General features: G+C 39.1%; 1 protein-coding gene across 8 annotated transcripts in view; it reads left to right on the plus strand.

The window, feature by feature from the left end:
• Positions 1 to 13303, plus strand: part of Pls3 (plastin 3) — an 85952-nt gene that overhangs the window by 34681 nt on the left and 37968 nt on the right. For 5 of the 8 annotated variants that reach the window (XM_090326934.1, XM_090326942.1, XM_090326935.1 and 2 more), the window contains exons 2-3: positions 5600 to 5685; positions 6451 to 6531. In XM_090326934.1, coding sequence (XP_090183060.1) covers positions 6459 to 6531 — 73 coding nt within the window. In that variant the 5' untranslated portion in view covers positions 5600 to 5685; positions 6451 to 6458. The remainder of the gene's footprint in view (positions 1 to 5599; positions 5686 to 6450; positions 6532 to 13303) is intronic. The other 3 variants (XM_090326938.1, XM_090326941.1, XM_090326939.1) reach the window with 1 other exon arrangement.

Here is a 13303-nt window from a genome sequence, read left to right on the forward strand (position 1 = left end):
AAAAAAAAATCTAGAAATCCTAGGTAGCTGTATTTTTTATATTATTTCACTTGCTGAATTGCAATGGGAGGAAACTATATTTCTGTTTTTTGATCAGCTCTGTGTGTGTGCATGTATGTGAGTCTCTCTCTTATATAATCAATTTCGCTTTTAAATAAAGACAAGATTGGGAAGGAAAATATAGCTATTTCCAAGTCTTTCCTTTTCCCTGTCGATCTCCTGAAACTGGAGCTCAGATTGTATTCAGGAAGTGCTTTTTACTTTCTGCTTCAAACTTTTATTTTTCATTGCTTATGAGAAAATGTGCAAATTTAGGGGGAATATCCATCTGAGAGTTCTTTTCGAAAGGGATCCCGAAATGAAAATGGGTTTACTTTAATGGGTCGCCTGTGTGCTCCTCCACTTGATGATAGAAACTGCCCTTAAAAAGAAGCCAAACTGAGGTTCTTCATTCTTAAATCATTATGACTAAAGGCTTATGAGTTTCATATATGAGGAAGCTTTGTTACACTCAGTAATGAATAGATAAGAGGAATAAATGACAGCCCATGTATCCTAGTTAAAGGGCTCTTAACAGAACCAGTGACTAGCCAGGTGTAGGTGGCTCACATCCGTAATCCTAGTTGCTTAGAAGACTGAGACCTGAGGTTTGTGATTCAAAGCCAGCACGACTTGCTCAAGTCTGTGAGACTTTTATATCCAGTTAACTACCAAAAAAGCCAGAGGTAGAGCTGTGGCTCAAGCGGTAGCTTTGAGCAGGAGCTAAGGGCCAGTACCCAGCCCTGAGTTCAAGCTCTATAACTGAACAAGAAAAAAAAAGAACTAGTGGCTAATGTTTACATCGCTCCTGTCAACTGTATAAAAACAGTTCTTCATCGTGTTTTGTCTTTTGGAGCCACTTATTATACCTTGTAGGTTCCAATGTGACTTTACCTGTGCAGCCATTAATGGTCATGATGATCCTGGGTATGTGGGTGTTGCTGTTTTCAGATGAGGAAACCAAGAATCAGTCTGAATATAACTGTGCATGACCATGCGATTATGAAAGAACAAACTCAAGACACTGATTCATGTCTTCTGATTGGAGATCCTGCACTGTGTGTTTACTCTCCAGTGATCAATTGTTTTTCAATGCTGGTGCTCAAATTCAGAGTGATTGACAGGTGTCAGTATGATATTTGAAAATCAGTGTTTTCTGAAAATGGCTAGGAAAGTGGATTAATAGGAAAATAATGTTTGACGAATTCTTAGTCAAATAATTTTGATCTTTAGCTTTGGCAAATAAAATACAGTAATCATTCCTTTTGAATATACTAGGTCCTTGGGTGAGGAGACAAAGCTTGGCACATGTACTCTGGATTAAGTTGTGTCTGGAGAGCAGTAATGAGGTCAAATTTTTCTGTTTTGCTTGTGAACTAGTCTGGGATGTTTTTGTTGCTTTAAGAGAAGAAAAAGTTCTGTAGTACAGTGAGTATCCCGTGGAGAGGCATAGTCTGTTATTTTTACTTCTGAGTGTATGGGGGGAGCGATTGAACTCAGGGCCTCTTTTTTTGCTTTTTCACTCAAGGCTGATATTCTACCATTTGAGCCACACCTCCACTTAGGGATTTTTGCTCCTTAACTGTACATAGGAGTTGCAGAGACTTTTCTGCCCAGGCTGGCTTTAAACCATTACTCTCAGATCTTAGCCTTCTGAGTTGCTAGGATTACAAGCATGCGCAATCAATCAGCTTCCATAAGATTGTAATGTTTTAAATGCTGCAGTTAGGGTTGGGCCTAAACTCATACCTCAGCATAAGTATACGCCTCATTCTCACTTAAAAAAAAAGAGAGAGAAATGAGAGCAAGGTAAAATTATATTTGAAGCAGTTCTCAATGTGTGATAAAATAAGAATCTTTAGAAACAGCTTTTTACTGAAGGAAAACAAATAGTGGTTGGATGTATAATAAAATAACAAATGATAAAATCCTTTGGTCATTGCCAGGTTATTTGATAAGATATTTTCTCAATATAGCATATTATTGCTTGATTTCTTTAAAGATACTGTCAAGGTCAGGTATTTAGCCTAGTGTTAGAGTGCTTGCCTAGCGTGCATGAAGACCGGGGTTCAATTCCTCAGTACCACATACATAGAAAAAGCCAGATGTGGTGCTGTTGCTCAAGTGGTAGAACTCTAGCCTTGAGAATGCCCAAAGCCAATGCTCAGGCCCTTAGTTCAAACACCAGGACTGGCAGAAAAAAAAGTTACTGACTACTGACTGTTGAGTAATTGTAATGATAAGCCTATTTTTATTCATAGTGGGAGTCTACATATACTAACTTGAAGAACCAAATGACAAATTAGGAACAGTGATTGCTATCAAGTGGACCACTTACTGTTATATTTCCCAGTTTGACTTGGTAGGGTGTGACTTCTTGGTAGTGGATGTACTAGGCCCTAGGTTTATGGTCAGGATTCAAAAAAATTAATAAAATAAGTAAAAATAAATCAATTTGACTTTATATTTTAGTCTTAATTCAGGCATGAAGGAGTTTGTTCCTTTGAGTTTTTGAGATTGTTTTTGTTCCTTTGAGTCCTTTGAATCTCTGTAGCCCAGACTGGCCTGGAACTCTAGAATCCTCTGCTGTGCTAGGATTACTAGCCTAACCTCAAATTCTTCTCTTTACTCTTATTCAGGTGTGCCTCTTCTATGTTTGTGTGTGATATTAAGCATGGAAGTTTTACCTCCTTAACATTGCCTGGAGATGGAAAATCTTAGTTAAAAACCTAAAAGAAACCACTTCAAATTTTTTTTGTGGGTCATGGGGCTTGAACTTGGCCTGGGTGCTGTCCCTGAGCTCTTCAGCTCAAGGCTACCACCCTACCCTTGAGCCAAGCCCCACTTCTCGTTTTCTAGAGGTTAATTGGAGATAAGAGTCTCAGGTCCTTTTGTGCCCTGGCTGGCTCTGAACCTTGATCCTCAGATCTCAGCCTCCTGAGTAACTAGGATTACAGGTGTGAGCCACTGTGCCTGGCTTCAGGTTGTTGTTGTTGTTGTTTTTACTAAGATGATTACAAAGATGTAACCAGTTGAAAAACTTACATATGTATGGGGTTTTTAATGCATTGGATTAATTCTTTTGGAGCAAAGTGGTACCTTAAATTGGTTTCTATGAGATCTAAGCAATTCCTAATTTTGTAGGAGGAACAAAAGAATTGCATTCTCAGCTTCCCCGGGAAAGAATTAATAATCCTTAGGATCTGCAGAGCCTTTAGCGCTCTAAAAAGTGGATATTTCTACCTTTTATTGCAGCCACAAATTCATTTTATGTGCTATTGTAATTATTTACATTTGCCTTCCCAGATTGTAAATTCCTCAAGGGCAGGAACCAGATACAGAACATATGCTTAAAATATGGATAGAAGGGGGAGGCATATTGTATCAGAGGTATGAACCCCAGGGAAGAAGGTTTCTTCCTTGTTCATTCTTGCAGCCTATAAAGGGGAGAAATGGGAGATTAAATTTAGTGAGATTTCTGGTCACTTGGAATAGCACATCTATCTTTTGCCTTTTTTTCCCCCAAGTGAGGCACCAGTGACTCGGGCCTTTAATTCTAGCTACTTAAGTAGCTGGGATCTGGAGAATTTCAGTTCAAAGCCAACCCAGGCAGCCAAGTCCAAGTGATTTCATCTCCCATTAATCAACAAAAAACTTGGATGGAGGTGTAGTTCAAGTGCTGCAGTACCAGCTGTGCCAAGCACAAGTGTAATGCTCTTGAGTTCAAGCCTTAATGCCAGTAAAAAGAAATTGTGTAAAAGTTTTTGTTTCATTTATTCATTCATGTCGGTAGTACTGGAGACACAACTCAGGCATGTGTTCTACCACTGAGCTACATCTCCAGCCCTCAGACTCATTTTCTCTAATTTTATTTATTTGCTGTTTTTTTTTTAAATTTTACGTTTATTGTAAGGGTGATGTACAGAAGGTTTACAGTTAGATATATAGTAAGGTAACAAGTATATTTCTTGTCAAGCATTGTTACCTCCTCCCTTGTTTTTCTCCCAATTTCCCTTCCCTCCAATCTCCCCGCCCCAGCCTCAAGTTGTGAAGTTCATTCCCAACATAATGTCTTGGGGGTATCACTGTTGCATTGATTCACCCTTTCTCCTTTATTTCATTATTTTGTGATTCCCCTTCCCTTCCCCAAATCAGGGTACCAAAATTAAAAACAGTGATGACGGGGTATAAACCAAAGGGGGGAAAACTGGATGAAAAAAGAAGAACTGGGCCGAGAGTTTGGTCTAGTGGTAGAGTGCTTCTCAAGCATGCCCAAAGACCCAGCTTCGATTCCTTCAGTACCACATAAATAGAAAAAAAGCTGAAAGTGGTGCTCAAGTGGTAGAGCGCTAGCCTTGAGAAAAGTCTAAGGACAGTGCTCAGGCCCTGAGCTCAAGCCCCACGACTAGCAACAAAACAAAACAAAGCAAACAAATAAAAAAACTTCTTATGGTACATTAACAACAACAAAAAATAACCCTTGTTTCCAAATCTTGCAGCTCATTTTGACAAACACCCATCTTTTTTGTGTGTGTGTGAGGTCATGGGGCTTGAACTCAGCCTGGGTGTTGTCTATTAGCTCTTTAGCTGAAGGCTAACCCTTGAGTCACAGCCCTACTCCCTGTTTTCTGGTGGTTAATTGGAGATAAGTCTCATGGTCTTTAGTGCCTGGGCTGGCTTTGAACTGCAGTCCTCAGATCTCATCCTCCTGAGTAGCTAGGATTACAGGTATGAGCCACCGTGCCCGGCTGACTGACATCATCTTATAGGGTCATACATACATAGTTATTGAGCTGTTGTGATCCTCTGCTAGGACTATCCTACACATATACTAATTATTACAAATAAAGGAGACCATGGATCCTATGTTTCTTTGGGTCTGTCTTATTTCATTTAATATGATTTCCCCTGTCTTTCTCTAATTTTCTGTATTTATGTAGTAGTAATATGGTAATGAAAAAATAATCAATTGCTGGTGATGTTCAGTTTTTAAATCACATATTTTAAATTATTACTGACCCAAGCTGTCCAACCAGTGAAGTGTCTTTAGACATGGAAAACAAAGTACATTGTACATTTTCATACTTGCAAACTTTTCATGCCATTTTGTATATGTTGAAATCCATGGAGATGGTTAATAATTTTGTACTGAGAATGTGACTGTTTAAAATATGTATGAAGATGGGCCGGGAGTTTGGCCTAGTGGTTAAAGTGCTTGCCTAGCATGCATGAAGACCCAGGTTTGATTCCCTGGTACCACATATAGAAAAAAGCCAGAAGTGGTGCTGAGGCTCAAGTGGCAGAGCTCTAGCCTTGAGAAAGTCCAAGGACAGTGCTCAGGCCCTGAGCTCAAGCCCAGGACTGGCAAAACAAAAACAACAACAAAAAAAATATGTATGAAGAAAATTGGAATAAATCCTATCAAGTATTTTTGTAATTGGCAGTATTGAACATCAACTCAGGGAACTATAGAATACTTTGAGGTTACAGCTTCATTTCTGGAAAATTAATTTTACACTTAATATTTATATCTAACTAGATATCTTTGTTTATCTAATAGAACTGAGATTGAGACTCTGAAAGGTGTTTGTACCCAGTCTACCTTCAGACAAGTGGTCTATCTCTAGAGACATTTTGAGATTATAGGTAAGAAAAGCTTATGAACAGTTTGAGTTTTATGTTTCGAATACGTTGTATGATGATACATAGTTGAGGGAGGCAGATCTCACATAGTGGCTTGAAAATCCAGTCATGTTGCTACCAAAACACAAAAAGAAATGCAAATCAAAACAACTCTAAGATTCCACCTCACTCCAGTTAAAATGGCCAGGATCAAGAAATCTAATAACAACAGATGCTGGAGGAGATATGGCCAGGAGGGATCAATACAACACTGTTGGTGGGAGTGTAATTTTTTTTACCAGACCTGGGGCTTGAACTCAGAGCCTGAGCACTGTCTTTGAGCCTCTCTGTGCTCAAGGCTAGCACTTTACCACTTGAGCCACAGCATTACTTCCAGCTTTGTCTGTGTATGTGGTACCAAGGAATCGATCCTGGGTCTTTGTTCATGCTAGGCAAGCACTCTACCTCTAGGCCATGCTCCCCGCCCCTGGTCATGTAATTTTGAGCTTTAAGTTTTAGTATATAAAATCAATGTGTCTATTTCCTGTCATATGTTGGACCTTCTGGTTTTTGTGGCTTAAGATCTTATTCTTAAAAGGAAAATTCAGAAATACTGTTTTCTAAATAACTTTTGGTGAACATATCCCCATTTGCTTTATTATGGGTTTACTACAGATATAGTCACCTATTCTGATTTTTCCCTACATGAGAATTTTAGAAGAGTATTATATTCATGACAAACTTTTTTTTAAACAAAAAGCCTAAAACTTTTCTTCTGTTTCTCTTTAGATCTTTAAATGGATCAGATGGCTACCACTCAGATTTCCAAAGATGAGCTTGATGAACTCAAGGAGGCATTTGCAAAAATTGGTGAGTATGTTTTATACTAATAACTACAGGAAGGCTATCCTTATTGGTTTTAAAGTTTTTTTTCTATAAGAAAATATATGAATGGGGCAGGGAGTTTGGCCTAGTGGTAGATTGCTTGCCTAGCATGCATGAAGACCCAAATTCGATTCTTTGGTACCACATACATAGCGGGGGGAAAAGGCCAGAAGTGGTGCTATGGCTCAAGTGGTAGAGCTCTAGCCTTGAGAAAGCCCAAGGACAATACTCAGGCCCTGAGTTCAAGCCCCAGGACTTGCAAAAAAAATTAAAAAAAAGAAAATGTACTGGTGGCTCATGCCTGTAATCCTAGCTACTCAACGGGCTGACATCTGAAAATTGAAGTTCAAATCCAGCATTGTCAGCAAAGCCATTTATCTACTAAAAAGCCAGAAGTAACTCTGACCTTGAGTAATGCTGGCTTGAACAAAAAAGTTCAGGAACAGTGTCCAGAGCCAGCAATAAAATAAACTAATTAGAAAAAAGATGGTCTAGTCAAGGTGTACTGATGCATACCTGTAATATTTGTAAGCTCAGCACTGGAGACTGAATTAGGATGATTGCAAGTTGGAGGCCAGCTTGAACTGTAAATGGAAACTCTATTTCAGACAGCCAACAAAACAATTGCTCACCCTAATCGGTTAGATAGACAGGGTAATGTTGTAGAAGCTGCACTCACACTCAACTTGATTGCTTATCTGGTGCTCTACTACTTGACCTGTGCCTTCAGTCTAGTGGTTTGGTGATTATTTTAGAAATGGGGTCTCGGGGGGTTAGGGATTTAGCTCAGTGGAAGAGCCCTTGCCTGGCAAGTGCAAGACCTCAGCTCTGGAAAAAAAAAGAAAAGAAATGGGGTCTTTGAAGACTTTTCTGCTTAGGCCAGCCTTGAACTACCTTCTCCTGAGCAGCTAGGATTAGAAACAGGAGCCACTGGTAGCCGGCAGTGGTAATTTTTGTTATTTTACTTGTTTCTTTTCTTCTTTTTAGTCTGCTGATGCTTGTTTTAGGAATGTATTTCGTGTGACCTTCTGTTTTATATTCATCTTTTGGTGTTACAGACAGCTTAATTTGTTTCTTTAGGTACAAAATTCAATTGTGCTATTAATGTTGTAATTGTTTAATTGCCATTGCTTCATTTCTTCAATTGAAGTTGTTTTGAATACAGGTTTTGTCCTCAGGTGCACTGTCTTGGAAGTATTTGTGTGCAATGCTTTTAAAACCTTTATGTACAATGTTTCTTAAAAATTAAACCTAATTGAGCCTGATGCTTTGCTTGTAATCCTTACTACTCAGAAGCTGAGATCTGAGAACTGCAGTTCAAACATAGCCAGAGTAGGAAAGTCTGTTTAATTGTTATTTCCAGTTAACCACCAAAAAGCCAGAAGTAGAATTGTGGCTCAAATGCTAGACTTGAGTAAGAAAGCTAAAGGACAATGCCTAGTCCCAAGCATAAATACATATATGCAAGGAAAAAAATAATGCTAATCATGATATACATTGATCTCATATACTTTTATCAACAAAAGATCTTTATTGCTGCAAAAAGAAAATAAAAGCAAATGATCAGAAGAGAGTTGATTAGTTTTCTCCATGGGGGAGTCAGAGTTAAATTGTAGCAAATAAGGGATTAATTAGAGGTTTGACTTCACAGAAGGGTCATTGGGGAATGGCTGTTAAGCAGAGTTTAGGTCAGCAAAAAGCTTTTGCACTGAGTCTTTCTGAATTTTCTACCAGACCGTTATTAACATATTTTGGAGTCCGAAATTTCTGACTGTTGTAAATATTACTCTTTCGTATTCTTTCAGTGTCTAGAGCAGTGTTACACACATGTTAGGTTTTCAATAAATATCTAAATGATTATAATCCAAAGAACTCGACATAGTCTTTGATGTACTGACACTGTCAACCATATATCCAAAGGGTCTTTGTTATGATGATATTCATTATAGTGGAATTTATTACTAAAGTTTTTGGCCATTATACTGTAGCACATAAAATTTCTCTATATATATTCAGCATAACAAAGGATTATGTGTATAGTCTATCTTTTAGACATTCATTAAAGGCCTTAGCTGAAGCTTTTGATTTTCCATAAGAATCTTTGTAGTTGTCAGTTGCAATTAGCTACAGAGACCTCAGGCAACAGTCAAAGGTATTGTGGAATGTATTTTTTCGTTCAGGGACCTTGAATTTTTTTTTCGAGAAAGGCCTTGTAACTTACTTTCCCGTCAGTGATGGCTGTTTCCTTCAGTGGAGGGGAGGGAGATAGAGGGCTATTCTGCTTCCCTTCAATTGTGACAAAATATGGAAACCATTATATGATTTCTCCCATCTATTCACAATAATATCCTTGATTATCTCCTTAGAAATGCAGCAAAATCATAGTGTGTGGAGAAAATCTCTGTAATTACCACTAATTATAGGTTTTGTTCAGTCAATTAATAGTGCTTTGAAATTCCCCAGCAATAAATTGAGTATTAGGATTGAAAGTTCTCCTTTCACTCGCTTTCTGCACCTGCTTAGTTTTAAGCTTCCATCTCATATAATTATTTTCATTTTCTCAACAATTGTTTCCAGTATTTTCTCTGTGGGATAGCAGACAATTTAACTCTTCTTTTTCCCCTACTTCATAATGTTTTTGTTTTAATTTATTTGCTGCCATTCTGTATAACATTTCTATTTTGGTTTTTTATGTGAGTATTCGGGCTTGAACTCAGGGTATGGGTGCTATTCCTAAGCATTTTCATTCAGGGATGGCACTTGACCCCTTTTGGTGGTTCATTGGAGATAAGAGTCTGTTTAAGTTTCCTCCCCAAGCTGTCTTTGAGTCACCATCCTCAGATCTTGGCCTCTTGAGTAGCCTGGATTAAAGCTTTGAGCCACTGGAACCTAGCTACAATTTATTTCTGTGTAAAATGAAATACGGGCAGGCATAGTATTTCAGGCCTGTAATGTCAAATTGCTGTGGTTCCAGAATTCAGAACATGAAAGTAGGAGATTGAGAGTTCAAAGCCAGCCTGGTGTAGGAGATTGAGAGTTCAAAGCCAGCCTATACGGTATACAGAGCAAAATTGTCTCAAAAAAAAGAATAAATAAAATATTTTCAGAGCACTTAAGAAGTGAAAGAAGAAGCTAGAAAATCGTTTTTACACACTAAGATTCAATTTTCTGTGGAAACCAGTAGTCTTACTACTTGTCAAAAAGATAAACTGGGGCTGGGAGCATGGTCTAGTGGTAGAATGGTTGCCTATCGTGCATGAAACCCTGGATTCAATTCCTCAGAACCATATATACAAAAAAGGCAGAAATAGTGCTGTAGCTCAAGTGGTAGAGTGCTGGTCTTGGTCATTGCTCAGGCCCTGAGTTCAAGCCCCAGGACTGGGGAAAAAAGGACAAATTTCAGAAAACTTTTTTTCCTCTGCTTTCCTCTGTTCTCCTCTCCCCTCCCCTCATCTCCCCTCTCTCCCTCTCTTCCAAGCACACTGTCATAAACTTTTTTTAAACATGAAATTCAGCACTTTTGAAATAGAAGGATGATGGAATTTCTTAAATGACGAGGCATAGAGTGGGTGTGTTCTTTTGAGGTTGCCCACCACAAGAAGCAAAAAATACTGGTTGTGGTGATTGATTTCTTTCAGCCCAGGAAGCTGACTTGTCTCCAGTTACTTGATATTCTCTAGTATATAAAAACCACATCAGGAAGATGCCACAAAAAATAGAGTGGTTTAGCAGAATTTGCTTTTTGTATTAAATAAAATCACCAGGCACATTTGTTTAATTAGACCTTAAGAAATTCAGTCTATGGGATTGGGAATGGAGCTCAGTAATAGTTTGACTAGCATGTGCAAGGCCCTGAGTTCCAGCCCCAGTGTGTTAAATAATGAGTGGGAAAGTGGGCAGACCAACCCATAGACAGGTAGATAGACAGATTCACATATACATACATACATACATACATACATACATACATACATACATACATACATACATACATACATACTACTACCCAGGTACAAACCCAAGGAAGTATCAGGGCTCATTCACTGTACCACCTGGATAAGTACCTCTCTGCAGTCTTACAAGTGGATGTGTTTCGACATTCTGAAAATGGTGCATTGACAGTGTGGAAGGCAGTAGATGTGTACCTGTGTGAACATGCCCAGAAGAACAAGTATATAGGTTTTGTTTTTGTTGGTCATGGGACTTGAACTCTGGGCCTGGGTGTTATCACTGAGCTCTTCAGTTCAAGGCTACCATCCTACCCCTTGAGCCACAGCACCATGTTTTATATAGGTATTTTTTAGAAGTTGGAGAATGGCAGCAGGTTGAAGTCTAACTGCTGGAATATTTGCATTTTCCACAGCCTACTCTTAGCCATGTAAACTTGTCCAGTACTGGCTGAGTTTGACCTCTATCCTGGGGAATATATGACTTAATTCCATCATGGCAAGTTGTCATCTACCCTTAGCTGGAACTCATGAAATTGTCTCTTAAATTGGCTGGCTTGAGCCACCTCCAAGGAAACTTGTGAAAGGCCTACCGGATGTTTACATCTGGAGGTGTTTAGCAGCAGCCTTCTCTCAAGGTTTAATGCCAAAGCTTGACTTTACCGCCTATATTTTAGGGTGGAATATAATCTAAATTCTTCTGCACAATTCTTTTAAAATCAATCGTGTGTGTGCGCGTGTGTGTGTGTGTGTGTGTGTGTGTGTGTGTAAATCTACCATTAGACATTTAGATTCCTATTGTCATCCTTTTAGTGCTAAAATGCTATGGAAATATATTACTCAAACTAAAGAGAATTCTGAAGTTTTTGAAAAGGTATTACTTTACACTGTGTTAGTTACCACCTCCTCCTCCTCCTTTTTTTTTTTTTTTTTTTTTTGCAGGTTCTGGGGCTTGAACTCCCGGGCTTTGGCACTATCCTTGAGTTCTTTTGCCCAAGGTTAGCAGTTTAACACTTGAGCCACAGCTGCACGTCTGGCTTTTTATTTGGGGTGGGGTTAATTGGAAATAAGAGTCTCATAGTGATTCCTGCCCAGCCTGGCTTTGAACTGTGATCCTCAGATTTCAGCCTCTTTAGTAGTTAGGATTACAAGTGCAAGCCACTAGTACCCAGCTAGTTTTCATCTTTAAGTCCTAAAATTCACTGTTCTGATATTAATAAAGATGGCCCATATGTGTTACAGATGAGTACTCTAAATATGCAGCCTTGTTTTGAAGAACAGTAACACATTTAGACAGATTCAAGGATGGTTGTTTCTCTCTCTCTCTCTCTCTCTCTCTCTCTCTCTCTCTCTCTCTCTCTCTCTCTCTCTCTCTCTCTCTCTCTCTCTCTCTCTCCCTCTCCCTCTCTCCCTCTCTCCACACACACACACACACATATACATACAGAGTCTCTCAACTTAAGGGCCAAAGAAAGTCCTTGTCTTTCTTACTGAGGGATTCCTAAAACAAAGTAGACGCCTGAAAAATCCATCTGAAGTGACAGATTGCAGCACATACCACTTGAACAAGGGCAGTATAAAATAGCAACTAAAATGAAAACCACTTGAATCCTGGCTCAGCTTTCTCCAGACAAGCACTTAAAATAGCTTAAATAACAGGATGCAAGGGGAGGGAAAACATTACCTTTTAAGGCTATGCATTCTTGGTGTGATTCAAAACTGCCGGAACATGGCTGTATAATAAGTTTATTTACTTTGAGGTTATTTGGGGGAGGATCCTGAGGGAGGTAGCTGGCATTTCAACTAATATTTGGCAAAAGAGAAATAATGTAATTTCCTTTCGAACAAAATGCAGATGTCAACCTACATGTGTCATCTGAGAAAGAGACATGGAGAGTCAGAATTCCCTATGATTATAGCCAAGCAGATGGCTCTTTGCTGGTAAATCCAGCAGTCAGTATAAAAGATGGGTTTGTCTGCTGTTGTAGTAGTCTCTTCAGAATTTTTTAAGGACAATGTTTTTTTTCTTACCTAAAAAAATATACCTGGGATATTTATTAAATTTAGCTAGGCACCAGTGGCTCACATCTGTAATCCTAGCTACTTAGGACGCTGAGATCTGAGGAACGCAATTCAAAGGTACCCTGGGCAGGAAAGTTCCAGTTGAGCATCAAAAAGCCCCAAGTGGAGCTGTGGCATAAGTGATAGAATTTGAGTCTTCAGTGAATGAGCTAAAGGGGTGAGGACCGGAGCTCAAGCCCTAGTACTAGCATACGTGTGAACACACCTGCACATGCACACACATACACACAAGTTAGCAGTTTACTTTCAGCCAGAATGTTGTTTAGAAATTGAGTAATCTCTTTTTTTTGCCTGCTGTTTGCTAATGCCCATCCATCCTGACCACATTTTTTGAATCAAAATGTCGAGACAAGGCTGGCAGAAATGCTGAGCCTGCTATGCATAATGTACGAGGTAGCTGATAATTCCTATGTGCCTCCTCACATGTGTGAAAATAGGAGCTGGCACAGACAAGCCTTCCAAATCCAGAGCCTTTTAACCCTATGCCAGGGTATAGATAGAAGTGGCATAGAAACCAGAAGTGCGTCCTACTGTGTTGGCAGTCTTAATGAGAAATTAAAGATCTGTCATTGTGCCTGGTGGTTGTAATCTTAGTTTTCAGTCAGTAAAACTGCTTTCAGGAAGTGCCTCTATGGCTCAAATGAGCTCAGGGACAGCACCCAGGCCCAGAGTTCAAGCCGCATGACTGCCCCCCCCAAATAAAACCCTGTTTTCAATCTACGTTCCTT

This window comes from Megascapheus bottae, chromosome X (genome assembly GCF_031878675.1).
Source record: "Megascapheus bottae isolate mThoBot1 chromosome X, mThoBot2.hap1, whole genome shotgun sequence".
NCBI classification, from domain to species: Eukaryota; Metazoa; Chordata; class Mammalia; order Rodentia; family Geomyidae; genus Megascapheus; species Megascapheus bottae.